Consider the following 24,426-nt stretch of genomic DNA (forward strand, 5'->3'; position numbering starts at 1 on the left):
GCCCTAATATTGGACTAAACAAATGTTTATGTCAGGTAGTTAAGTACAGCACACCTCCTTGTAATTTTTATTTCTGCTGTTATCTAAAGTCTGTTTTATTCTCTTAGGTATTTTCTGGGTTGCACCCAATTTTAGTAATGACTTCTGTTAGGGGTTTTGTGCATATGTGTGTTTTGTATTTTGCTTGTTAATTGCTAGAGGGTTTTTTATTGTAGTTTGAAGTAGTTTTCATTTTCTTAGTTTTTATGCTGCTGTATATCATCTTGTACACTTTTTGGCTGGAATTGCAACTAACAAGTGTAATAATTAAAAGGTTGATTGTGAATCATTACCCATATTCCCAGACACACAGTGTACTGAGATACAATTTTTCTACCATAAACTATTGGGTTTTGGTTGTGCAGATGATTCAGTTATCTGATATCCCATGAATCTTGCCTCTGGATATATCGTACTGAATTTCTTCAAGTTTCCTGGTCAATGGGAAGTTAGGAGCAACCTGTTTGTATTCATGTATCATTTTTACTGATGTTTTTACATCATGTGCTTGGGTCTTTGGGAAGAGAGGGACCCAGATGCAGCTGCCCCAATTCTAGTGATTGTGGGTAGGGGGAAACATGGCCATGAACAGGCAATAGGTCACCATAGAAAATGAAGGTGAGGCTCCTTATGTCTTGTTTCTCACTCCCACCCTTCCCATGGCTGGGTTCATGGTTGCTCATCTGTTGTACCCCCCAGACTCTGTGTGTTGTTGCTTAACAGCAGATCAGTATGTAGTAACACCTCACTCATCATGGATGAGGGTGCCAATCTGGTGTGTATTACTGAGACCTGGGTTTGTGAGCTAGAAGGAGTTGATCTGACGCAGTGTGCCCACCTGGATACTCTTGGCAGTTTCAGCACATGCTTCACAGATGGAGAGGGGGAGTGGCTGTGGTCTACAGGACTTTCATCTCCATCAACAAGAAAACCCCTCTGTCTTGGAGATGGCTGTGAGGGCCTGCACCTCTTGGTGGGTCAAGGACATAATAAACTAGGAATGCTGCTGGTGTACCATCCAACCTGCTGCCCAGCAGTTTCTCTGGAGGTGGTCTGAGGTATGGTGATGAAGGAACCCAGAACAATAATTCTGGGAGATTTCAACATCTATGCTGAGACTGCGTCTATGTTCAAGTTTGGGACTTCATGGTCTCAATGATTACCATGGGGTTTGTCTCGAGTTGTCATCAGTTCAACAAACAGGGTAGGGCATACCCTCAACTTGGTCTTTACTCCAGATAGATGAAAGTGCGGTCTGGAAATAGGGAGTGGTGGATAACCTTGCTGTCATGGTTAGACCACTTCCTCATGAAGTTTAAATTTGCAGCTCCACCTCCCCTTGCAGGGGTGGTAGACCAATTTGGATGATCTGCCCCCAGAGACTATTGAAATCCAATGGATTTCTGAATGCTGGGGAGTGAGAGGCCCCATGGACAGAGCAGGTGACTCTGTTGAAGATCTTTCTAGGGAATAGTGAGAATAGTTAGATGTGTCAGATTCTTGACAGAGTCACCCCGAGTGCCCTCTCTGGCATTGTAGAGCCAAGTTCTGCATCTTCTTATACCAGACCCCTACAACTGATGAAACAAGATGGACAATGGCTAGAGTGCAAGTGGTGAAAGACACATTGCAAAGGTGACCAAACATAAGTGAGATCACATAATCATGCCTACTGTGTGGCAGTGAGGGTGGTGAAGAAGGTCCACTTCTCTTCCTCCATTGCATCCTCAAGTAGCTGTGCAGTGGAGCTTTTAGTATTGTCCGAAGCCTGTTGACATCTTCTCTAGGCAATGGAGTTTTAGATCCTCTGGAAGTCCACTGTGTCTTGTCTGCAAGGCACTGAGGTTAAAGTTGCTCACCTCCATAGCAATCCTGACACCACATCCACATTCACTGCAGTCTCCAATGAGGTGTCCAGTGCAACAGTTTCATTTGGTGCAGCCTAGTGACGTGGACAAAGTTCTTTGCAAATATGCAGTCAACTACATGTTTCCCAACCCTTGTGTCTCTTGGCTGATTAAAGCTTGCTGATGGAGTATGGTCAGGTGGTTCTAGGGTGAGGTTAACACATACTTGTGGGAAGGAGTGGTCCCAGCAGCCTTGAAAGAGGCAGTGATTTGACCATTCCTGGAAAAGCCCACCCTGCACCAATTGGTTTGTGACAACCACTACCCGGTCACAAATAACCCCTTTCTGAGAATGCTGATTGAGAAGGTTGTGGCACAAGTATTCTTGAATGAAAGTAATAATCTTGACCATTCAGGGTACAGGCCTCGTTGTGGGACTGAATTGGCCTTGGTTGCCCTGATGCCTTTTATCAATAAAAGGATAGGTAAGAATATGACACTGTTATTCATACTTGACCTCTTAGCAGCTTTTGATACAATAGACCCTCCTGAATTGGCTCTGTGAGATAGGTGATGGGTGCATTGGTTTACAGTGGTTTCAGTCCTATCTCCAAGGTCAGTTTCAGGGAATAGCATTGGGCTATCTCTCAGACACCTGGCAGTTTTTCTGTGGGGTGTTACAGGGTTCCCAATGTTATTTAACATCTACATGAAGCCATTCGGAGTGGTCATTAGATTTGGGGCAAGGTGTCATCAATACGCTGATCATACTCAGCTCTGTAGTATCTGAATCAGGAGAAGTTGTACAAGCCCTGGGCCAGTTCCCGGGCTTGCTAATGAGCTGAGTGAGAACCAATAAACTGTGTCTGAATCCTGGCAAAACAGAAGCACTGTGGATGGGCAGTTCCCAAGTCCAGATAATTGGTCAATTTCCTGCTTTGGGTGGAATTATACTCCTCCTTAAAGAGCAGGTTCATAGTCTGTGGATACTTCTGGACACATCTATGTTGCTAGAGGCCCAGGTGATCTGACCTCTGTGGCTAGGAGTGCCTTTTACCAGTTTTAGTTGGTAAGACAGCTACAGCCATTTCTGGATTGGGATAGTCTGACTACTGCTGTCCATGTACTGATAACCTCCATATTAGATTAGTGCAATGTGCTCTATATAGGTCTGCCCTTGAGGCTGACCCAGAACCTGCAGCTAGAGCAAAATGTGGTGGCTCAACTGCTCATTGGGGCAGAATACCACCATCATGCTATGCAATGGATGAAAAACATTCACCGGCTGCCAATTAGCTACCAGGCCAGGTTCAAGGTCCTGACTAGTGGTGAGTGGGCTTGCGTGTTCCAATGAACCCTGTGAGTGATGCCGTCAGGAGTCATGTACTCCCAGCAGGGTCACCTATGGCGGTAAGGTCAAGGGAGAGGAACCAGACAAAGAACGATCTAAGAAAGTCCTCAATGGCAGAACAGGCAGAGAATAACAATGTGTACGTTACAACTGCTATGAAGGCTGCAGCAGATAAAAGACTTCCAATTGTCGTGGTATTCATGCCATTGGATCAAAGCCTTTTTCTGTCAAGATTGTGTGTTGATCGTGGTGCGCCGATCTCCCCACATAAAACAAATACATGCACAGGCATCTTCCAACCAAATCATCTTGGAAGACAATCTTACTCGGTCACGAGTGATCACCAACCACCACATAGTTTGGGACCAGGATACCTAAAATAGTGTCATTTCCCACATACCCAACAGAATAGAATAGAATACTTTATTGCAAGCTTAGCCATAGGCCATGTGCAACCAAACATACATATACATACATATATACACAAAACCTCTAGTTGGTTTAGACAGCTAAACAAATGTAAAAATAAGGAAGGTCTTTTCAAGATATGATTCGTTTCACAAAGGCATCTCTCAGTTTTTGTGCAGCCAATGCAAAATTGGCGACTGCGCGGGTCACTGAAATGAAATTATCCATTAAAAGGTTGATTATCTTCTCACTATCTGAACTATGTACTAAAATATCTAAAAACGGAGATAAAAATTTCCTCCTGGGATCGTCGTAGAGTGGACAATGGAGTAAGTAGTGCACGATCTCCTCAATTGCATCGCAGCCGTAGATACACGCCTTACACGGTGTGGGACCACAATACCTTGTGGAACGCCTCTCCCGCTATGAACCTACCCGTTCACTTCGTTCAATATCCAAGGCCCTCCTCTGGGTACCAACTCATCAGGATGCCCGGAGGATTGTTATTAGATCTAGGGCCTTTTCTGTGGTGGCCCCCGAACTGTGGAACAGCCTACCTGTGGAGATACTCCTGGCGCCTTCGGTACTTTCTTTTAGGTGCCAGGTTAAGACCTGGCTATACTCCCAGGCATTTTAATGTTCAATGTGTTTCATTTAATTTTTTTTTCGTTTAACTTGTTGCTGATTTTATTGTAATTTTATTGTAATATTGTATTTTAATATTGTTTTGTTCACCGCCCAGAGAGCTATTCGCTATGGGCGGTTTAAAAATGAAATAAATGAAATGAAAATGAAATGAAATACAGAGACGCTGAGTCACTGGTATGCCACGATAACGGCCATCAAGATAGGCTGTGGGCATTACTTGGTACCGTAATGCAGTAAAAGCTTTTCTGATTGGTGCTCTATCAAGTACTTCTAGGTACTTTGCTGCCATATGATTCAGTTTAATATATGGGAACCAGGTTGAGAACGGGGCCAACACTATGGACGCACGGTCCTGAGCAGCATCATAATCATAAACCCAGTTGGTAAGTGCTGCTTTGCTTAGTTCCAATAATTTAGCTGGGGAAAGATCATATTTGGAGAATAGTGACTGGCATTCCATGGCCCACCCTTCCCGCAGCATTTGATCATACCAACATTTCTTTTTTTTTTTACAATAATTTTTATTCAAATTTTCATAAAACATACAAAACAAAATCATAAAACATTCAAAGACAAAAAACAAAACAAAACAAAAATGATTAAACAAAAAAATAAAATGTTGACTTCCCATTTGTCGCAGATCAAATCAGTTATAGGTCTACAATATATAACAATCCTGTCTCTTAAATTATATTATAAAATCACTTTCCTCCAGTAGTTATCTTAATTAATCATCAAATCTCATAAACATTACTTTATTCTTTCCACAAAAAGTCAAAGAGAGGTTTCAATTCTTTAAGAAATATATCTATCAATTTTTCTCCAAATAAACATGTCGATTAATCCATCTCATTAATAATAATAATAATCTTATTGTCATAACCATAGTCCAAATAAACATATCGATTAATCCATCTCATCAAAATCTGTTAGGTCCAATAATTTCAATAGCCATTATTCCATTATCCATATTAATTCCATCTTCCATCTTCAATAGTCCTGTTAAGTCCAGTAATTTCAGTGTCCAATCTTCCATTATCAGTATTCCATAATAATCTTGCTGTCATAGCCATAGTCATATAATAAGAGTCTGATGGGAATTTCCTCTATCCCAAATATTTTGTTGCCATCAATTCTGAATAAGTTGCTGAAATATTGTTGTAAAGTCATATCTGTGTTCTTCTTTTTTACAAAATACACTGGCTCATCTCTTGAGAGTTTTTCCATTGTCACATGGCTGCAGTTAATTCCATAGATTTTCTCTATATCAAGCTCCATCACGTCATTCCAGTCCAGAAGATTATCCAAGCCATTGATAACTTTATCTCTAATATCTTCATTAATTTCTTCAGAGATAACGTTAAATTCCAAACAGTAGATTTTATTTCTAATATCCATAAACTCCAGATCTTTTTCCAATTCCACATTTGGTCCAATCTCCAGGGCTTGTATCTTCCCTTTATTTTTTCTTTTCTCATCTCTGATCTCATTCTTCTCTCTCACAGGATCCCCTATTTCTTTAAGCTCCTGCGTCATTTTGCTCAGTTCAATTTTCAGCTCCTTACTGCCCTGTCGCAGGGTTTGTTTCGTTATCTCAATCTCATCCATTATTTTCTGAAGAACCACTTCTTATTTCAGCAACAATTGGGTTAATATTCCAGGCTTGATGACATCACAGTATAAACAGAGCAGCCTGCCTTATCTCTCTATGTTCAAGAATACAAAACAAATTTAGTTCCCAGCATCAAAACAGTTAGTGGCGTCGTGAAGAAGCAGATTCGTCAAAATAAAATAGACCAAAAAGAGAATAGTCCCAGACAATATAATGTTCCTCGGAATAGAAATCCCTCTTCTGTTTATATATTTAGAATGCACTTCCAGGACAGCTTTTTGCAATAGAAACAGAGATAAGCTGTTAATTTCGTGAATAACAGAGAAGAGTTATAGCTCACCCAGAAGTTCTTTAAAGCTGATTCATTTGACAAATCTCTTTTTGCTGCAACAATTTAAACCAAGTAAAAAAAATAATAGAAAGAAGGGTGCAAACGTATCGCATTAATCAGATAGAGCTTGTTCGGAAGTCCGTCCGGCATTGCTGGCTGGACCTTTTCTCATAAATTAATGAAATCCAGTCCTCCCAACAAAAGCAGGCTTTTGAGGTTGATCTCTACGTTTCTCCCTGCCCGGGAGAAATTTCATCAGTCAAAAAAAAAAATGTTCTGACTGATTTATATCTGAATAAGCTTCTTTTGAGGCGGGAGCCCGTCTCAAAAGCAGGCACAAGCGAAGTCACCCTTCCCGGAAGTCGCGAAGTCACCCTTCCCGGAAGTCGATCATACCAACATTTCTTAATCAAGGTTGAATCTTCACTGTTCAAGATTCGGATCCAATATCGTAAGTAAGTTAGATCAATTCGTGCCGTGACTGAGGGTAATCCCAGCTCAGCTCTAAGATGTGCTGACGGAGTCCCCGGGGGAAGACCTAGCACCAACCTCATAAAAGCGTTCTGAATTGACTCCAATTTAGTTCCTGCTGCCAATCCCCATAATTCTGCACCATATAAAATTTTGGGGAGAAATTTAGTTGTTAAAATTTTTATCATTGGCGTAACAAGTTGACCCCCTTTGGTAAAGAAAAACCTTTTTGCTAAGCCTAGGGTGCGTGTTCCAGCTAAGGTCACTGCTTTTAGCTGAGGGGTCCAGGATAGGTTGTTAGACAAAAAAATACCCAGGTATTTAAAAGAAGATACCTGGTTAATAGGGATCCCATTTAGTGACCAATTATTCTTTACTTTCCTGGCTTTACCACATACCATAATTTTGGTTTTAGTATGATTGATCTTAAGTTTCTGCGACTGACAATACTCCTCCAATTTGTGGAGCATGCATTTGAGTCCAATTTTCGTTAGAGAGCATAGAACTACATCATCTGCATATAGCAGAATAGAAATTTTTACCGCGCCAATAGAAGGAGAAAAAAAAGGAGATGATAATGTATCGACTAAATCATTTATAAAAAAATTAAAAAGAAAGGGAGCCAATAAGCACCCTTGCTTGACTCCTTTGTACACTGGGATTTTAGCAGACAGGGTACCTTTATTTCCTAGGTGGACTTGGATGGCATTAGTTTGATATAAAGCTCTAATCAACCAGAGCAATCTTCGATCTATGTTTGTCAAAGCCAATTTTTGCCACAGCAGCTCTCGGTCAACAGAATCAAAAGCCGCTGAAAAATCTACAAAGGCCATATATAAGGATGAGAAGACTTTGGATTTAGTTTTCCTTATTAAATGATGGAGTATAAATGCCTGGTCGATTGTGCATTTTTTGGGTCTGAACCCAGCTTGTTCATCATGTATTATTGACTCTATCTCATCCCACTCCTTTAATTTGTTCAGCAACAAACGACTATACAGCTTCAACGATACGTTTAACAAGCTTATGGGTCGATAGTTTGCTGGCTTAGTAGGGTCTCCTGATTTAAATATCGGGACCACTATGCTGGTTAACCAGCCTTGTGGAATCACTCCAGTATTGTTTATGTAAGTAAAAAGAGTGGCAAGAAGAGGCGCCCACCAAGATGTATTTTGAATAAAAAAGTCAGGAGGGAGCAAATCCTCTCTGGGGGCTTTTCCTGCTCTCAGGGAGGACACTAACCCCTCAATATCTTTGATAGTAACCGGAGGCCAAGACGGAAGATCAACCGGCTTCTCAGAAGTACAGGCCGAATTTGACAGGAGATATCCAAAAATTGAACTAAAATAAGCTTCCCACTCCTCCTTCATTATGGGGGGGGGAGGCTATATAGTTTGCTGGTTTCGGGTTCCCCTGTAACATTTTCCAGAATTCTATCTCATTCCCCTTCTGGGCAGCTTTTGCCAGCGCCCTCCAATTTTCCTGGTAAAAAGATTGTTTCTTATTCTTGAGAAGATATTTATAACCTCTTCTTTTCATTATTAGCTGATGAAAAATGACCGGATGGTTATTAGATCTAAATAATTTAATTTGCTTAGTCAATTGTTTCTTAGCCATCCTACACTCTTTATCATACCAGGTCTTGGGATAGGGGGAGACTGATGCCATAGTAAGATCTTCAATTCATGGAAAGAGTTCTGCAATTATGAGCTCATATAGTTTTAAGCTATATTGTGGGTCAGATAAGGCCAGTTGGCGTAAATGCATAATAGAGTTTGTTGACAGAACAAGGCTAGCTTTTTCCCCTATCTCCTGCGACCATTTTAATTGTTTGCGTCCATATTCAGGGTCTAAATAAGGGGCCTTTACAAGATCAGATCTATTATTTGCCGCGGTCTTGAAGGTTAGCCTTAGGGGGAGATGGTCACTTTCAGGCCTGGTTAAGACATTAAGTTCTTTAACGTTGTTTACCAAAAGCAAGGAGCCTAGAAATAAATCCACTAGGCTGGCCCCGGACCTTGCATGGTAAGTAAAAGAGCCTTTAGAAATATCTAATGGAGAGCCGTTTAGACATACCAGTTGGAATTTTTGAATTAATTGAAACAGGGCACAGCCATACTTGTTAATTACTCGATCTTTCGCTGATCTGTTTAAAAATGGAAGGCCCTCCAGGGGACCTGTCAAACCATCATCCCCTATAGGATAATTAATGCCCATTCTGGCATTAAAGTCACCTCCTAGGAGGAGCTCATAGGATGGAAACCTGTCCTGTAAACTTTCTAGAAAAGAGTCTAACACTAACCAGGGAGAATCTGGCAAGCTAGAATTTGCCGGGGGGGTGTAGATATTTACGCCTATGACCGGCGGTAGGCCCTGGAACTTCATACCCAGCGCTAGAGAGACTGACGAGGCCTGGGGGTTCAGATCTATTACTTGGCCATTTAGATGGGTGGAAACTAATATAGCCAATCCCCCTCGTCCGCGACCTCTAGAAGCGGATTTGATCGCTGGATTTAACCAAGTTTTATAGCCCCTAATCTCAAGGGACTCTCCCTCAGTTAACCACGTTTCCTGAAGGAAAATAATGTCAAATTGTTGAAGGAACTGTTTAAATGCCAGATCAGCCATCTTGCTCTTCCATCCAGCTATATTCCACGATAAGATGGAAAAGGAAGAGTCCCTTTCTCTGCCTCTAGAAATGTAAAATCCTTTTTGGGGACTGGGCGTAGTCATTGTATCCATTGAGATAACTGATGTTATTGGCCCTTGTCATGGGCATGGAGTGATGATATTTACTTCTGGATAGAGTGTGCTGACATTCGAAATAATCTGTGCGGGTAGGATCGTCATCTTTTGGGCAACATCTTTACTCCTCGATGTTACTCCCTAAACTGCGTCTGGCTTTTACGAAAGCCAGATTCAACTCATTACACTCTTCTCTTTTAATAGGGAGATACCAAGGAATACCATACGTAAATCGCCTATGTCCTTGTGAGTCTGAAAAAATTGAAACGCTTTATCATGTGATATTTGAATGCCATTTATACGATTCTATACGTGCTCAATTTTTATCAAGTAGTATAGATAATACATCCTCAATGTCTCCTGAGAATAGGTTGTGCTATTTATTATCCGGACTAAACAAACAAATCACTTTGAATATGGCTAAATTTGTATATACGGCTCAATTACAACGCTTGGAAATTTAGTAGACCCAGATCATGTAAAAATAATGTCGCTGTTTTTAAAAAAAACTTACTGTATTATTTTTAACTCTATTTTAACTAAATTGTCTGTACAATGTTTTGATAATTGTTGGGTCCATGACCGCAAATAAATAAAGTAAAGTAAAAAAAAAAAGTACTCCTCGATGTTTCATCCAAGGAACCCTGTTCCTCCGGTTGTAACTCACGCATCTCTATCCTAGTCGGATTGTTCGCCATCTTCCTGGGGATCTGGACCCATTCATGATATAGTAGACTTGGAGGTATCATATCATTGTCAGATGATGAGAAGCTATTAGTTTTGCTCGATTGTTTCATTTGACCGGGAAGGTTATTAACCGGACTTGTTAATTGAGAATCGAGACTATTGTCCCTGGCTAATAATTGTTTCACACCCTTAGGATCTTGAGTTCCTTTTGCTAATCTTTGCAGCAGATGAGTTAATCTATTGATGATTTCCTCTTGTTCGAGTTTCAGTAGGGAGTCATATGATTCCAAAAGGAGGAGCTCCTCCGGGACAAAGTCCACCTGTCTTGAAGGCCTACACTCCAAAGAAACTTTTATAACTAAATGTTGCTGGCCGCTTGACAAGGCGGAAGAAGATGGGCGTACTTGAGATCTCTGGTTAGTAGCAGGAGCCAACCTTCCCTGGTCCGGTTTCCCCAACTGTGGGGGAGGGAAGTTAAACAATGGTTGAGGGGAGGCCTTATTGATGAAATATCGATTCACTAGGATGCCTTGCGAAACCAGAGTGTCTTTGATTTTGTAAATCTGGTCCACCAGGTATGATGATTGTACTGTAAAAATAGTGCGTCTTTCAAAGTCATTAGAGAACAAATAGGTCACATGTTTAATACAATTTCTGCACTGTATGTGCAGCAGATAACGCTCTAGGCAGGTAATGAAAAACTGTCTTATCGAAGAAGTTGCTCTAAATTTCCTTATCTTCGATAAAAATGAAATTGCTAGCTTATCTCTTACTAGCTGTAGCTTCCAATTTGTATCCTCCCTGTGACTAGTTGGAGTCAGTGATGCATCAAGTGATTTATCATTGGCTTGATTATAGCAGACACTATTTGTTATCTCTACCACACTCTCAATGTCGGGTTTAGCTGCCCCTGGTGGGGGGCTTTGTTTACTCTGACTCAAAGGAATTGTACTTTTCGATGATGCTTCTTTCCCACCCAGTCGAGAGGCTTGGCGGCTTTTAGATGTAGACTCCAATAATTTAAATAAAGGCTTAAAATTCATTTTCTTTATTGGAGCTGATTTAAAATTTTTAATGTTCTTTGATTTTTTCAGTTTTTTTCCTCTCTGGGAAGCCACCTTTTTAGTCTTAACGTCCCTGTCATTCAATTTGAGCCCCTGGGAGGGGGGGGGTTGAATGTTATGATCACTCTCCAACATATCATGGGGTGTAGCTTTTCCAATAAGAAAAGGCCCTATAGAGCCAATCAACATATTTAATAAGTTGTTTGTTTCCTTAATATACACCTTTATTTGTCCCAGTTCTGTTGATACTGCCATTTCCCAGCCCCATGTTGTTAACGTGGATCCGTCCACAATCTGCAGGTTTTGGGCATCATTTGTAATCTGAATTTCTGTCGATGGATTCCTAGGCTCCTGGGACTCAGCTATGGAATCTATGGTTATTATTTCTGAAGGAAAGTCCTCATCCCTAGAATTTAGGGGACCTTTAAATCCCACATCTTGTAATTCCTCAGCTAAGGTTCTAGCTTGCAGGTCCTCTTTGGGTGGATTAATTTGCAGTTGTCGATCTAACGACCAGTCATGTCGACTTGTAGACTGGATGTTAGCTTTAAATTCGGTCTTAGATCCTGGCGCCGAATGCAGATAAGAACCATCCATCTTAGCCTGGAAAAAGTGAGTTATCTTGGATTGTCTAATCGGAGATACAAGTTTCTCTTCTACTAGGGAAATACCTAGTTCTTGACATTTTTCCCTTGTAAAAATCATCAAGGATCAATCGTAGAGGACTTAAATTGAATACAGACACTCACTAATTAGGTCAGGAGCAGGAAATTGCCGAGTTGTACGTTTAGAGAGAGAGAGAGAAAAAAAAAAGGATTTACAAACCCTTATACAATCCCTTATACCATCAGTTGACACAAGGCTAGAATAAAAATTTCCTAGAATTAAATTGCCTTTAGTTTCAGGGCTGTATCAGCAGAAAAGAGCAATTATTTTGCTTTAACAAGCACTTTGTCCGGCTCCCTGGTTGTCCTCTCGATTTTCGGTGTCGGCTTACAGTGAGAGTCAGTTTGTTATCTTTATCTTAGCCGAGAAGGAATTTTAAACATAGACTTAAGCACCCACAGATGGTCAATCTTCAAAGGCCCTCTTATGTCTTTTTAGGCTCCGTTAGTCAGGGAAAGATAAAGGATTTTAAAGCTTTTAGGAAAAGCTTCTCCCACATACCCAACAAATCACTGCGTTTTGCAGGAGAGGGCATCCTGCAGATACTATCCTGTCAGCAGGTCCATTCCACACAATATAATCATCAGGCCTTTAGTGTGGCAGCACCTGTTCTTTGGAACTTCCTCCCATTGCATATCAGACAGACTCCTTCTCTATTGTCTTTTCAGCACTTGCTTAAGACATTCGTCTTTCAACAGGCTTCTTAAACTTTTTATTTCAGTTGGTATCTGTATTGGATTTGAACTGATTTGATGTGCTGTTGTGTTTTTATTGTTTTATATATGCAATTTTAACTGCTTTAATAAATAATAATAATAATAATAATAATAATTTATTTGTATCCTGCATTTCTCCAGTAGGAGCCCAGGGCAGCAAACCAAAAGCACTAAAAACACTTTAAAATATTATAAAAACAGACTTTAAATACATAAAACAAAACATTTTTAAAAAATGTTTAAAACATATTAAAAAGCAATTCCAACACAGACTGCGTATATGGAGAGAGAGAGAGAGAGAGGAGAGAGAGAGAGAGAGAGAGAGAGAGAGAGAGAGAGAGAGAGAGAGAGAGAGAGAGAGAGAGAGAGAGAGAGAAGAGAGAGAGGAGAAGAGAGAGAGAGAGAGAGAGAGAGTGAGAGAGAGGAGAGAGAGAGAGAGAGAGAGAGAGAGAGAGAGAGAGAGAGAGAGGAGAGAGATGAGAGAGAGAGATGAGAGAAGAGAGAGAGATGAGAGAGTAAGAGAGAGAGAGATGAGAGAGAGAGAGAGAGAGAGAGATGAGAGAGAGAGAGAGAGACGAAGAAGAGAGAGAGAGAGAGGAGAGAGAGAGAGAGAGAGGAGAGAAGAGGAGGAAGAGAGAGGGAGAGAGAGAGAGAGGAGAGAGAGAGAGATTGTAAATCACTTTGGATACCTTATAGAGAGAGAGAGAGAGAGAGAGAGAGAGAGAGAGAGAGATTGTAAATCACTTTGGATACCTTATGGGAAGCAATTCATAAATGAAAAAATAAAATAATATTTATTTGTTGGAAATTGCTGTGGGTTCTTGAATACATAAACAAATATGTTTCTGTCTCTCATTTTCTTTTCAATTTTAAGTCAACTCCAAACATTTGTATCAGGTATTTAAAAAACCATGCGAAAAATTCTATATTGCTGTACATTTGGAAACAAAGCTTTATTATTGCTGTTGTTGTTTTATCCACAGACAAACCCTCCTAAATATAAGATAGAAGACATACAAATACCAATTGCACTCTGGACTGCAGGGCAAGACTCGTTTGTACACCCAACAGATGTTGCAATGTTACGCTCACGGATTAGTAACCTAATTTATGAAAACCACATTCCTGAATGGCAACACTTAGACTTTATCTGGGGAATTGATGCAACTGAGCGTATGTACATGAATATCATTGAGACAATGAAGAAGTATCCATAATGCCAGTCAGTGATGTTTGTAGATGAGTACATGTATACAGAGATTATGGATTATGATTAAAACCCAAAATACTATTCAGTACTGCTTTGATGTCTTGGTGCAACTAGTTATGATGAAGAAGGGTCTGTATAATTCACTAAATGGTGCTTTGGAGATGATTACCTGCTTGCTTTGTAATAGGGCAATCTTGCCAGTATTTAATAAAGTTATGTTCAAGGAGAGGTATTTATTTAGATGTTACCCCTTTGTGCAATTGTAGTATGTTTCATATGGCAAAACAGCACAATCTTAAATCGTCTCAGAACTCCTTTCTACTTTATGTTGTGGTATTGGTCTGGGGAAAAAGACAATAAACTAAAATAACTGTCTCCTTGGTTTCTTCAATATTCTGGAGAAAAGAATGGCCCATTGTACACCAGTCAGGCAAAAAATATTTCCCATGTTATCTTTCCAAAACATGTTGGGAAAGATTATATCTTTTATTTATCATCTTGCAGATGTCTGTTTGGGTCTTGAAGGTTTCTAATGTTCAGTCTGCTGTCTACTCCAACTTTCCTTCTGTTGACAACATTGATTTTGGGGGCCCTATCTCCCTACCTCATGGTCCCTTGGTGTGCTTTTTCCTCTGGTCTACCAAGACAGAAACAGTGCAGTATGAGAAAGACCAGCAATACTGCCATAGCCAGTTTCTCATGCTTTCTGCTCATGTCCAGGCATACCAACAAATCCTTTTGCTATGACACCCATGCCATAAGTTGGCAACACTTGGACAAGAAAGCCTTGCGCCTCCTTCCAATTCTATTTTTACTCTATGTATTTAATACTCATTGGATATAATGAAATACAAAAGAGGTCTTTATTGATGAATCTGTTTTGAATCACAACTTTTAGAGATAGTACAAATCAAATAAATTACGCTTTACAAATGTCTTACTTTGGCAGAGGGAAAATGAAAATCAAGAATAGTTCATAATGTTCATAGTGTTGACCGTGTCCTCTGGGTCAAATCACATTGCCCATCCATGCAGAGCAGCAGATTTATTACAGCCTACATTGTATAACCTTGGCAGCTGCAGTAAATGTGAGGTCACTTTAAACTATCAGCGCAATGGGACCTACAGTGTATTGCCCTCACAGATTCCAACACCCACACACACCATAAGAACCTTGACAACATATTATTATGGTCTAGGATTCCTTCTTTAACATGTTTTCTATGTTGGTGAATTTTAATCTTTTTGCTATGTCCAGTGGAGTCTCTTCTTCCTAAAATAAAGTGGTAAAATAAACAATGATATGATAAAAGTAATTAAAGAAGGTAGTATCAAAATACATATAATTATAGATGTAAATAGATACTGTTAGGCAAGAAGACCAATCTTTCAGTGTGTTTATCAGGAGAAATTCTCACTAAAATGCTGGAGAATTTTCATGAGGATTGCTGCAGGAATGTGGGGAACTAAATTTAAAATTGGAAAAATAAGAATCTGAGAGAAATGAAGTTGACAGATCTTCCCATCCGTACTTAAGATGCTGCACAGTTAAAAGAACATTTTTATGTGGATTTACCATTTTTATGTGGATTTACCAAAGATTGCTGAAGGCTCCAATTTCGTTAGCGTAGGAGCTCTTGAGAGGAGATATGGTGTGCAAAAACACCCATTCAAAACAAACTGCATGATCCTGCATGGTCCAGCTCTTGAGTTTCCTGTCATTCTCACCCATAATCAGTTGCCCATTTCAACATATATTTACTTATTTTTGGATTGTATGAATTGGCTTAAAATCAGAGGTGTAGTCAGGGTCTCGGGAGGGTCTTAGACTTCTTACTTTTTTGGAAGCAGGGTCTCTATATCTCCAGCATCCTATGGACCAATCAGCTTGTGTTAGCCACTGAGAAGAGTCTTCTAACATGCCTTTTTGTCCTTTCCTGCTGATTGGAGCTAATCAGAGTGAAAGGAGGTGAGTCAGCCACTGACAAAACACTTTTCAGTAGCTAACACTCACCCCTTTCACATTTATTGGCTCCTAGGGAATTCCATTGTTGTGGGAGGAGGCATTAACAAAGGTCTCATTCTCCAGCAGCAAAAGAAGGGGGGAGAGGCATAGCTGTGACTATCATGAACAAACCCAGCACTTCTGAATTTACCACCACACTACTGCTTAAAATGTCTATGGGTTGGGATTGTTTGTAAGATGTAAATCAGGAATGGGGAGTTGCAGTCCAACATTTCTGATGTAAATGTTCCCTATTCCTGATGTAAATGCTTGCTACAAAGTGTCAGGGCTTTCTTCAATCAGCAAGAGGGAAAACGATGAATAGCCTGTGCCCTCCAAAGGGATAAAACACTACCCTCCTTCATTCCAAAAACAAACAACTACCCGGGAGTACGTTCCCCCTTCACAAGTGTGCTAGACCAAAACAAAGGCTAAGCCCGATGCCTAGGCAAAGAAAATAAAAGCTGTAGCCTTATTAAGAGTTCTAACTTTCTTACCTTGTCCTTTATGGAAATATTAGACCCTGCTCCTACTAGTAAAGGTATGATGGACTGGTTCTTCATTTCACTGGCATAGTGGAGAGCTGTTCTTCCTGACTGAAAAGAACCAAAAATTATTCTTGAAAAATATGCATACTCAAAGCAGGGGTTTCAGTCATTTGCTAATGCTTCTCTATTAGTGCACCCTTTATTTTTACAGGAAAAGGAAGCTGGGGTTCTTGCAAACTCTGTAGCTATGTTATGCTTCTAATAATTTGGTCTGTTGCTTTTCCCCATAAAACTCTACACTGCCAACACTGTTTACGATGGGGCTGCCAAACCAGGAAGAAAATTACTGCTGTAATCTTGTGCAAATTTACCATGGGGGTAAGTCCTAGGGAACTCAAGGTTACATAAAATGGCACAACTTCTTCAGATTGCACAGAAAAGTGTAGCTAAAACATACATCAAGACCCCACCACCACCACCACCCCAAACTAGCCGCCACCGGGTTCTGTCCCCACACGATCTCAGTAATCAACAGTGCTGCTGCTGCAAGGAGACTGGCTCCACAGTGGTGTTCCACATTACCAGCCATTCCTGAATAGTTGTTTGTAAGAAGAATCTTACATAGACTGTATGTTTCTAGAAGAAATCTGGCTGTTTAAAAATTTCACAAAATACCTTGAACATTCATAGGAGTAATGTAATGCTAATAAGAATGAAGATCTCTTGCTCCCTCAAATGTCTCTGCTTTGTCCATGCCTGCTCCTTCTGTTCTGTTCTGTACTACCTACCAGAGTGCCTGCATGATGCCACCTCCTTTATTTTCCCCTCCTTAAAACCCACTTTTCCCACAAACTATTTGTCAGAACCCCCTTCTTTCCATGTTCTGCTACAACTAAATCTAAGTGTCATTGGAAAAACCCATTCTTTATATGTTTATTCCTGCCACCTCTTCTCTCTCTTCCCTCTGTTGTCAACCCTGTATCAAAAATTTAGACTGTATGTTTTCAGGACTTGTCCTCTTATACTTTGAAAATCCCTGACTGTGTGCTGAGGCTCAGTAGCGTGCCACAAAGAAAACTGCTATGAGAAACAAATGAATCATGAGCTGAAAGCACACATTCACACATTGTGAATTTGTGTTGTGTCTCTTCATAGGCTATGATTAGGTTCTTCGTTCACTCCCAGTGCAAAAACTCAGCAGAATTACACACTCTCAGATGAAGCTGAGGAACCCATTACATCTCTGCATGACAATGTGTTTCAGATCTGTATCCTTCCAGTCGAGAGACACATTCAATATACAGAGGGTGAGCACCTCTGAAGCAGAAAATTCTTACTTTGTCGCACTGCTTTACATGGCAGATGGACTTTTCTAAAGTCTAGATAATGTCACAGTCCTAGAACCTTCTATGTATGTATATGTCCACTTACATCATCTGTTGTATTAACATCTGCACCAGCTCTGAGTAACATCTTGATAAGGTTTTCATTCTGTTTACTTTTGGACACCTGTAACATTTGTTGGAATGGTAGTTTTTGTAACATTCACAATGAGCACTGTCATATTGAGTAGTCAGATAATTAAAACTTTATTTTATGCATCATTCAAATAATGACGTGGTCCTATTTAACATTTCATAGGCAAGATTGTGTCAAAATGTTTGCATTCTCTGAGGCTTTTGCCATTGTCTAAAACAGGCATTCGCTTAGTGAATCCAGTTTGCAGTCTACCACATTCAGTGCCAAATGTAATGTATTATAATGCTAAATTCATGTGACACCATCCTATGCACATCTACTGAGAAGTAAGTTCCATTCATTTCTGAGGTATGTAGTTACAAGCATGCACTACATCATGTATTATAACATCCTATGTGAAAGGCATGTCCTTGTGGTTTTGCCATGCACATGCCTATGAGGTAGGAAGCTATATCTGGCTTTATGGCTTCCTAGCTCACTTAGTTATTGTGAAAAACAACATGGCCTATTGTCACATGTGATAATCACTCAAGGGCTGTGGCTGCACACTGGCTTTCAGAAACATTTGAGGTGGTCCTGGTAAGCCAAGGATGAGATTCATTTGTATCAAGATTGATACCTTTTGTGCGCTCAGAGTGTAATAGCCATATACCAACAATTATACTTTCTGTACTGCTAAATTTGAGAGCAAAACAATTGTGTAGTTGAGTTGACCTTCCTTTCCTAATGCCCAAAAGGATACACCATTGTATTAAAATAAGGGAGTACCAGTAATAGATGGGCTCTTAAAACACGTCCAGCAAATACAGAGGGTGTGGAGTTGGCATAAAGCAGCTTTCACCAACCTGGTACCTTCCAGATGTTTTGGATGACCAGTCTCATCAGTCCCAGCCAGCAAGGCCATGCTGGTTGGGGCTCACGTAAATTGTAGTCCCAAACATCTGAAGGGCACCAGGTTAGTGAAGGCTGGCATGTAAGCATACAATTTTCACTCTTGGTTTTTTCTAACTGGACTTACCATGAGGAGATACCCAAGAAGCATAACAGGCATTAAGATGATAATGAGCAGGTAGTCAAGGAAGCTGAACCGTTTTTTCACAGCGTAATGTAAACATGTTCTTTTTTTCTAGAGGAAAACGGAAGAGCTATCATTATTAGACAGAATTTTAATTCTCTTCTTTATTTTATATAGGCTATATTAGACTTATTTTGGGCACATTTTCACTTTTTTTCTATATTGGAAATTGCCCCTGGGCGTTCCTCTAAAGATGGGGCTTGGCTTTGATGCAACTCTATTGAAGCAAAATGTATGAGGAAGCTAGAAAGCTGGTAGTTCTTGGAGGGGTGATGATGAGCCCAACAACAGCTAGCATGCTCCCAGATTTGCTATCAGCCTGTAATTTCACCCCCCCCCCCACTGATACAAATGAGAATAAAGGACAATATTCACGTTATGCCAGTAACTGGTGTGAATACACCAGTGTTTGCGGTGGCATATATTATAAAGCAGCTTCCCCAACCTGGTGCCCTCCAGATGTTTTGGAACACAACTTCCATGATCCCTGACTATTTGTCTAGTCATGCAGTCTAGGGCTGATAGGAGTAGGGGTTTCAAAACATCTGGAGGCCATCAGGTTGGGAAAGGTAAAGTTTGAAGCAGAGATGCAGGTTTCTGTTTACTTGCTTCAGTGGTGAGGAACCGGTGGCCCTCTACATGTTGTTGGACTACAACTCTCATTTCCGTGACTATTCTCGTGGCTGGGCTGTCTGAGGCTGATGGGAATTGGAGTTGAACCATCTGGAAGGCCATAGACTCCTCTTCCCTGACTTCATTTATTTAAAATATTTGTATACTTCTTCCCCCATTGTTCAACATGGCTCACAACAATCGGAATAGTAAGCACACCGGGACATAGGGATCTACAGTAGAGCCCAATTGGTGCTCCATAACAAATATCCACTGTGCTTCACTGTTGCTAGACACTGTGAGAGATTGGGGGGGGGATATTTCTTCTAGTGGTGGACCCTCTTTTTGTATAAGGCTTCTCCCACAAAAGCACTGGAGTAGGCTGCCACCAGACAGGATGAACCTCCTGGCACTTCCTAGGCCATCCAACTGCATGGGAAAGTTCTGAGCCCTGTGGCCAAGAGCCCTTTCCTTCAGCTAAAAGCAAACAAAGAGGGGAGCTTTGGGGTTTCTTTCCCAAAGCCTAGAAGACACAGAATTCAACAAACAATTTGAAACATTCTTCAAAGACAAGGGATAGCTTTAGGAACCTTGCACATAGGGAAGATTTTAGTGAAAAAAAATATTTTTAAACCAAATGTTCAAGTCGTGTCCAAACATAAAAAGAAGTGGAGGAAAGGGCAAAAAAGAGAAGGCAATAATCTCACACACAGACTTAAAATGCCATCAAAACGTCAATCTAACTTGGCTAGTTATATGTTACCAGCTGGAGCAGAGTCTTGATTTCAGAGCATGTGCAGTGTTCGTTGCAGTAACCAGCTGAAGCAGGCAGAATGCAATCCATGCCACAGAGGCCATCCGTGCCTCCAGCAACAGAAGTGGATCCCAGGAGTATCCCAAAATTACAAACCAGATCCTTCAGAGGGAATGTGGCCCCATCCAGATCTAGCTGAACACATATCCAGGCAGAGGAATCATCTACTTTTAAGGACCTTGTCTGGATGTTCTAGGAAGTTAAACTAAACATGTAATGAGAGGAAAATATCTTTCCTCCTCAGCTATATGCTTGCTGCGCCTCACCTTATTTTTGATGTTCACATCAGCATTTCTTTTCAGAAGATAACTGACAATTCTGTTGTGTCCCTGTTTGCAGGCACAGATTAATGGTGTGTCTCCACCAAAGCTGTCCTGAATGTTGAGATTATTGCTGTCTTCTTCCAGCAAGAGTTGCAGTTCATTGAAATCATTATTATACGCAGCCTGACAAATGGGCTGAGGAAGAAGAAGGGAGGGAAGGAAATGAGGACTTGTTCACAAAGGGCCCATCTACATGGGAGCATTTTTTTTTGTAGGAAAAACACTTCTTTTACCTTTGCTTTTCATTTGCATCATCGGCAGTTCCTGCTCAAAAGTTAGCTCCCAATTACTTTTTCCCATTCACACAAGCAGGCATTCCTTTGGGGAGGATTAGTCTCACTTTTTCCTTGTGGCCCTGCCCTCTAATTATACATTTCCACTCCATCTGGTTGCTAAGGTGACCAAGCATGCTCAGTCTATTCTACAGTTGCAATAGGTTCCTTTAAAAACAAACCAGAAGTGTGAATATCTGTGTTTTCCCTGGTAGGATACAGTTGAAATACAACTGTTTGTTTGAGCAGTGTTTTGCTTTTGGGCACAGGTTAGAGGAAAAAGAAAAGAAAAGCACTGTTTGCAGCAACATAAAAAAGACCAGCAGAATGGAGGAGAGCAACTGGAAGTTGCTTGTCAGCTTACAGGAAATGAAATGAATGAAGGGAGGAGGAGGAGGGAGTGGGCATGGAGAGGGGAATGATTGACACATCAACCTAAAAACATCAGAGCAAAGCATCTGCAAGCACTAGAGAAAAAGAGTGAAGACTTTTTTTCTTCCCTTTTGGATTGGGTTAGTACGGATTTACAGGGGGGAAACTGCACAATAGCTTCAGTTTGCTCATAAAATCATGTGAACCAAGCAATTTAAAGGAGATGTGAGTAGCACCAAACACACAGTAAACCACTGTGTAGATGAGTCAAAAGAGGCTTGAGTTTAACAAGCTTGTCCAATAGCCTTAGCCTTGTGGTGACTGGCTGATTAGTTGTGAGCATGCAGAGAGCTTTCATTCTTCCCCTGCCTGTTTCACTAGTTAACTACACACCTGTATTCCTCATGACTATAGCTGTGTAATTTCCAACATGACCAGGCTTGGTAGGGGATCTGGGTGTGTCTCAGAGAAGTCAAACAACTGTAAATAAATCTTTACAGAACACATACCCCTACTCCTAAACAATTCTTTTTTTGCTTGAGCATATTACCAGAGTAGTATGGTAGTCTGTGATGAAGAAACTCCATGCGTAGATGAAATCATCATCAATTTTATGTGCCCTCTTTCCACAGTTAAACCATGCTGAAGGCAGCTTCCAACATCAAAAAAATTACATAATTCACTCTAACAGTTACAAAAATACAGCAACATTTAAATAGGCATTAACAATAAAGTAGTGAAAATGTCTCAGTAAATATGGAATAAAATTAAACTATCCCCACATAATTCATAATAAGGCCTAACAATAAAAATACAAAAACAAACCCCAAAACAGCAAATATAAAGAATCTCCAAAATGATCCCCAACGAAAATCCTCAAACACTCCAATAGTCTCTAGACATCAGGTTTTTCTGGACTAAGAGCAAGGTAAAACGCTGATATAGACCATCTACCTATAAATTAAAACTGGTTCCAGGATTGCCATGAATACATATTAATTGTATTCCAGGGGAACACAGAGTGTCTCAGGAACGGACTCATACCTATTATCTTCAAATACAGTTTTTACTGTATTTTACTGACCACGGATTGAAATTTATGAACCTAAGTTAAAAATGTAAATGTACTGCCTTCAAGTCGATTCTGACTTATGGCGACCCTATGAATAGGGTTTTCATGAGGCTGAGAGGCAGTGACTGGTCCAAAGTTACCCAGTGAGCATCATGGCTATGTGGGGATTCAAATCCTGGTCTCCCAGGTCGTAGCCCAACACCTTAACCACTACACCACACTGGCTCAGAACCTAAGTTAGCCATGTCTATTAATTTCAATGGGTCTACTCTAAATAGGACTAGCAATGAATACTACCCCATATCTCCAAAGACAAACCCTATTTTGGAGAAAAAATACTCTGTTTGTAGGGATTGCTGGCAGTGAAGCAACTCTATAGAAAAACTCAGAAAAAGCTTGTACTCCAAACAAGCAAGCCATTTGGCCCCTGGCTTAGCTCCTTTCACATCTGAGATGTTTATTACAGATTTGTAGAATGTAAAAATGTAAGGGAATTTTGACATACGGTTTTAAACAAAAAACAAAAAACATCTAAGATATATATCCTGGATATATTGGATTTTTTTTTTTAAAAAAACCCAGTAGCATATTGTTAAATTCAGTTACTTAAGGCGCACACACCCTCCTGGTTTTAGTATTTACAGCCGGCACATCATATTCAACAAGACTCGAGGCACGGGAGTATGTTTAGATCCTTGTGGTAAGTTTAGCAGTTCACATTCTAAGATATATAAGATCACGTTGAGGCTTGCTGTAAAACAGAATGTGTACAAACTTAAATGGGAAGAGAATCTACAAGGCACTATTTCTGACAAGAATGAGGATTTTAAAATAGCAGCTGTGTCTAATGTGCAATACATATCTTGTTTAGATAAAATTGTGAAAAGCTTATGCCATTGGTAGCTTACTCTATGGAGACTTAGCAAATTTGTGGGCAAGTATTTACCTGATAGGGAAGCAGTGGCCACAGTGTTTCTCTTGACACACCTCTGTGCAAAGCCTTCTTCTCTTGCTGGTGCTAGAACACTAAAACTGCAGTGTCCCAGATCAATGAGCCCTAACAAATGTAGTACTCCAGGGCTCCTGAGTCCATAGTATGACTACCTTTCGTGGACTCTCCAGTATTTAAGATGCTGCCATGGCCAGACTGTAGGCACCAGACAAGGAGGCCTGACACAGAGGGACCTTGCCACTGCTTCACTGCTGTTGTTTCACCTTCAGGTAAGGTTAGGAGAAGGGAAGGAGATGGTGATGAAGGGCTTAAGGTGAGGAAGGGGTTAGGGTGCATGACAGAAAGGAGGCAGTTTAGGGGAGAGGTTAATGGGGGAGGTTTCAGACCCTGTTGAGCTCCAAATGACATCCCTGGAAGCGTGACAGGGTTTTCCAATTCAGACTTTTCTGAAGAACAGCCCAGTTTGCCATCCTGAGTTCCAAATTATGCTGAGGGGAGTCTACCTATCACTCATTAATACAGAGAAGCAGCCAATTCTGCCATTCAAGGTAAGTTGGGTGAAACAGTATGCAGTTAGTTCATTTTCTCATCTTGCTTATATCTATATTCTTTCAAAATGAAGAAAATAACAAGAGTACAACAAGCAAGTAGTAAGCAAGATCAGATGCAAATTAGGTTGAATAATCACATAAAGCAAGAATACAAATCCATTCTCCCCATTGCCACCACTTAAAATTTCTTAAGTTAAAAACACGTGTGCACACACTAGTGATGGCCTCCATTTCTTCAATAACCGGATTTGCCATCCAATTAATTATTGTTTCTTATGTTCTCTTATCCGTGTGGAGAGAATTTTGAAGTAGCAACTCTCCGCACCTGGTTTCCGATTCATTCGTCTTCTTTTTTCCCCTATTAATTTAAAAAAACATTTTTCTGTGAAATCATCGATGGTGAGAGTTATACTTTTATCAATCTACTTTCTTTGTGAGCTCTTCAAATGTGTATTGCCTTTCACTGATGTCAATGAAGTGTTGATTGTAACTGAGATAGAATGCAGCAGGGGGGAATGAGGTGTTGATTGTAAGGGGGGAGGCACTGGCTTGATACTACCTTAATCTGCTGCAATGCACTTTAAAGGGAATGTAATCAGGCAATAATTACAGAGTT

General features: G+C 40.4%; 2 protein-coding genes across 2 annotated transcripts in view; one reads left to right on the plus strand and one right to left on the minus strand.

Moving 5' to 3' along the window:
• Positions 1–14,027, plus strand: part of LOC133388896 (lysosomal acid lipase/cholesteryl ester hydrolase-like) — a 39,427-nt gene extending 25,400 nt beyond the window's left edge. The window contains exon 10 of the mRNA XM_061635414.1: positions 13,569–14,027. Within this exon, the coding sequence (XP_061491398.1) occupies positions 13,569–13,802 (234 nt within the window). The 3' untranslated portion in view covers positions 13,803–14,027. The remainder of the gene's footprint in view (positions 1–13,568) is intronic.
• Positions 13,361–24,426, minus strand: part of ANKRD22 (ankyrin repeat domain 22) — a 30,543-nt gene continuing 19,477 nt past the window's right edge. The window contains exons 2-6 of the mRNA XM_061635415.1: positions 20,535–20,726; positions 18,786–18,893; positions 17,720–17,797; positions 16,298–16,396; positions 13,361–15,068 (exon numbers count right to left, since the gene is read on the minus strand). Coding sequence (XP_061491399.1) covers positions 14,991–15,068; positions 16,298–16,396; positions 17,720–17,797; positions 18,786–18,893; positions 20,535–20,726 — 555 coding nt within the window. The 3' untranslated portion in view covers positions 13,361–14,990. The remainder of the gene's footprint in view (positions 15,069–16,297; positions 16,397–17,719; positions 17,798–18,785; positions 18,894–20,534; positions 20,727–24,426) is intronic.

Source organism: Rhineura floridana, chromosome 7, assembly GCF_030035675.1.
Source record: "Rhineura floridana isolate rRhiFlo1 chromosome 7, rRhiFlo1.hap2, whole genome shotgun sequence".
Taxonomy (NCBI): Eukaryota; Metazoa; Chordata; class Lepidosauria; order Squamata; family Rhineuridae; genus Rhineura; species Rhineura floridana.